This window comes from Lygodium microphyllum, chromosome 13 (genome assembly GCF_053477565.2).
Source record: "Lygodium microphyllum isolate KBCC chromosome 13, Lygodium_microphyllum_v1.1.10, whole genome shotgun sequence".
Classification (NCBI taxonomy): domain Eukaryota; kingdom Viridiplantae; phylum Streptophyta; class Polypodiopsida; order Schizaeales; family Lygodiaceae; genus Lygodium; species Lygodium microphyllum.
The window spans coordinates 15852872-15855956 of record NC_141147.1 but is presented as its reverse complement, the minus strand read 5'-3'; the positions used below and the strand labels follow the sequence as shown (position 1 = coordinate 15855956).

Genomic DNA, 3085 nt, shown 5'->3' with positions numbered 1-3085 from the left:
AAGAGTACAATTGCATAGCTTAATTGATACACTAGGCCAAAAGCCATGGATGTCCACAAATGCATATGCAAATGTAGACACAAGTACAAGAACTACATTGTAAACCAAGAGCCTAAAAGGAGGATGATCTAAATTTGGTCCTTCTCTTGTACTTTTAACATAATATTCTTGGGTCCAGTGATATGTGAAAACCCCAATATATTTCACCTAGAGATGCTCAATCAAGTATCCTACATAATATAGACTTTTTTTTTTTGAATCCACTACTTAGGAATAGACAATGAAGGCTAACTCTATTCTCTTAACTCATGTGTCCATCTTTAAGGAATATACCTTCATCTCATGTTTTTATATCAAAGCTTCTATATTCATGTTATTGGATTTGCGAGTCTTTGTCTTATGCAAGGTTTTGAAGCATATGTTGTGTGCTTACTTTTATGAGGCATAAAGTCATAGTGAAAGACATTGATTTGAATTATATGTTTTGTGTGTTTTTTGTATGAGGCATAGCATTGCAATGATAGACAACATACATAATATGGCTAATTATTTGCCATGTGTTTGGAGATCCAAGCTTTGTTCTTAGATCAATTTGCATATTCAACATTCTTACATAAAATGTATTTGGACAAAAGGAGCATAAGTTATTGAGGCTTTGTTCTTAGATCAACTTGCATGTTCAACATTCTTACATAACATGTGTTTGGACAAAAGGAGCATGAGTTATTGAGGCTTATTGGAATCATGCACATATGGTGCAAGAGAGGTAAGGTAGACTTGGGAACTATACAAGAAAAGAGAACATCAAGATGAAGGCAATGGCTCTCAGAAGGAGGGTTGAAGAAGTTACGACGAAAATTGGAGAGGTGGCAAAAGTAGAGCTTACACTGAAGCCCCTCCCTCCCTCCCTCCCTCCCTCTCTCTCTCTCTCTCTCTCTCTCTCATGTTAGTAGGTTAATGTAATGAATGATGAATGCACTCTCTTAAGTGTTCCAACAAGCAACATAGACTCTCTCTCTCTCTCTCTCTCTCTCTCTCTCTCTCTCTCTTTGTGTGTGTGGAAGGATGATAATTGTGGGGGGCATCCTCTCTCCATGGGGGAAGTGTTGGCAAAATGGCAGCGTGTGGGTGGGCAAACACATGTGCACATGTGTGTACATACATCCACACGCACATTCGCCCTCGATATGAAACATTGGTCTAGTGCAAAACACCAGTAAATATGCGGAGCACCTAGGCTTTTCTTTCTTGGGCACTACATTGTGAGTTGTGGAGAGAATCATTGCCTTCAACCTGTTTTCCTTTCATCACACTTGCTTCCGGTTGATGAGCGGCGATTACCATGGAAGTGACGCTCTTGGGGACGGGCTGCCCACAGGTCTCGACCCAGCGCTACGGCCCGTCCAATCTCGTGCGCTACAAGGACCGCTCCATCCTCATCGACTGCGGCTCTGGATGTACGCAGCGCCTGCTGGCGGCGGGCGTGCGGGGAGCCGACCTGGAGGCGGTCTTCCTCACGCATCTGCACTCGGACCATGCCGTTGACCTCTTCCAGCTCATCATCTCGGGCTGGCATCAGGGGCGGGCCAGGCCGCTCAGGCTGTTCGGACCGCCGGGAACGCAGCGCTTCGTGGACGCCCTGATGGCGGCGTGGGAGCCGGATCTGCGGCAGAGGGTGGCGTTCGAGCAGCGGGTGTCGACGGCGGGGCTGGAGGTGGAGGTGCGCGAGATAGATGGAGACGGGGGCCTGCTGTGGGCCGGGGGCCGCGGTGGTGACGATAATGATAATGATAATAACAATGGGGTCGGTGGTGGTGATGATGATAATAACGATGTGGTCGGTGGTGATGATGATGATAACAACGATGGCGGCGATAGTAGCGATGGCGATGATCTCCGTATCTGCGCATTTAGGGTTTCGCACCAGCCTGTCGAGCACGCCTTCGGATTCGTGCTGGAGGCCCAGGGACAGCGCCTCGCCTTCAGCGGCGACACGACGGCCCCCTGCCCGGCCCTCCTGCAGGCCGCCCGCGGCGCCCACGTGCTCGTCCACGAGTGTTTCATCCACCGAGAGATCCCGCCCGCCCCTGCCCGGATCACCGCCCAGGGCCAGCGCAACATCGCCTCCTACCACACGCTCTCGTCCCAGGTGGGCAAGGTTGCGGCCGGCGTCGGCGCCGGCTGCCTGGTGCTCAACCACTTCGTGCCCGTGGAGTTCGATCGGTCGGCGCTGGTGGCGGAGGTCCGGCGCGATTACGGCGGCCCCATCGTCGTGGGCGAGGATCTCATGCGCATCACGCTGGCCACCGGAGAGATCCAATTTGCAGGTGCTGTGTTCAGCCTCCCCCTCCTCCGCTCCCCAGCGCCCCCCCCTTAATACGCTCTCACCTTAGAATTATGAATGTACACATTTGGAGCAAACCTTTGGTTCAATTCTTGTGGCTTGCACTCAATGTTGTGCACACATTCAAGGCCTCCCATGCGTACAACATAACTCATCAATTCGCTATCTCCTTCGCACAAAGCAGCATTGTAGTGTGTTTGTAGCAATGATCATGCATTTCATGAGTACTTTAGTTGTAAAACCAACTTCTTTGGGAAGTTAGCTCTTATTTTGATTAGTTGGAAAAATGTTTCTCATGAGCACTAAATTGGGGAAATTTTAATTTGCTAAACACTATTTTGACACTCTCCATGTAGTAATCTCTCTCTCTCTCTCTCTCTCTCTAACCATACACATTTATATAAGCACTTGCATGAGGGGCATATTCTCAAAGGAGTTTTTCCACTACCAGAGCATGTCCATTTTTATATGTGCACAATATATGTATACACCCTCAAAGCGAGACAAAGCCATATAATTCCTTAAGAATTTATGGTAACAATCATGGCAACTGGAAAAAGAGAATGGCAACTAACAAGAAGAGGGCAAGCAAAGAGGGTAAAGGAAATGCGAAGCACAAGAGGGAAGCAAAATTTAATCAAGAAGGAGGTTCTCCTTCACCCATGCCAATCAATTAACACCAATGGAAACACTAATTTCACCAAGTGCACCAGTCATCAAACAAGTCACAAGAACAAGATT

At 48.1% G+C, this 3085-nt stretch overlaps 1 protein-coding gene across 1 annotated transcript; it reads left to right on the top strand.

Moving 5' to 3' along the window:
- The first annotated feature begins 1219 nt into the window (after nucleotides 1-1219).
- On the top strand, nucleotides 1220-2631 carry LOC148026370 (glycine-rich protein). Its single transcript, XM_087690804.1, has one exon. The coding sequence runs from the start codon at nucleotides 1343-1345 to the stop codon at nucleotides 2375-2377; it is 1035 nt and encodes a 344-aa protein (XP_087546930.1). The 5' UTR covers nucleotides 1220-1342; the 3' UTR covers nucleotides 2378-2631.
- The last annotated feature ends 454 nt before the right edge of the window (nucleotides 2632-3085 follow it).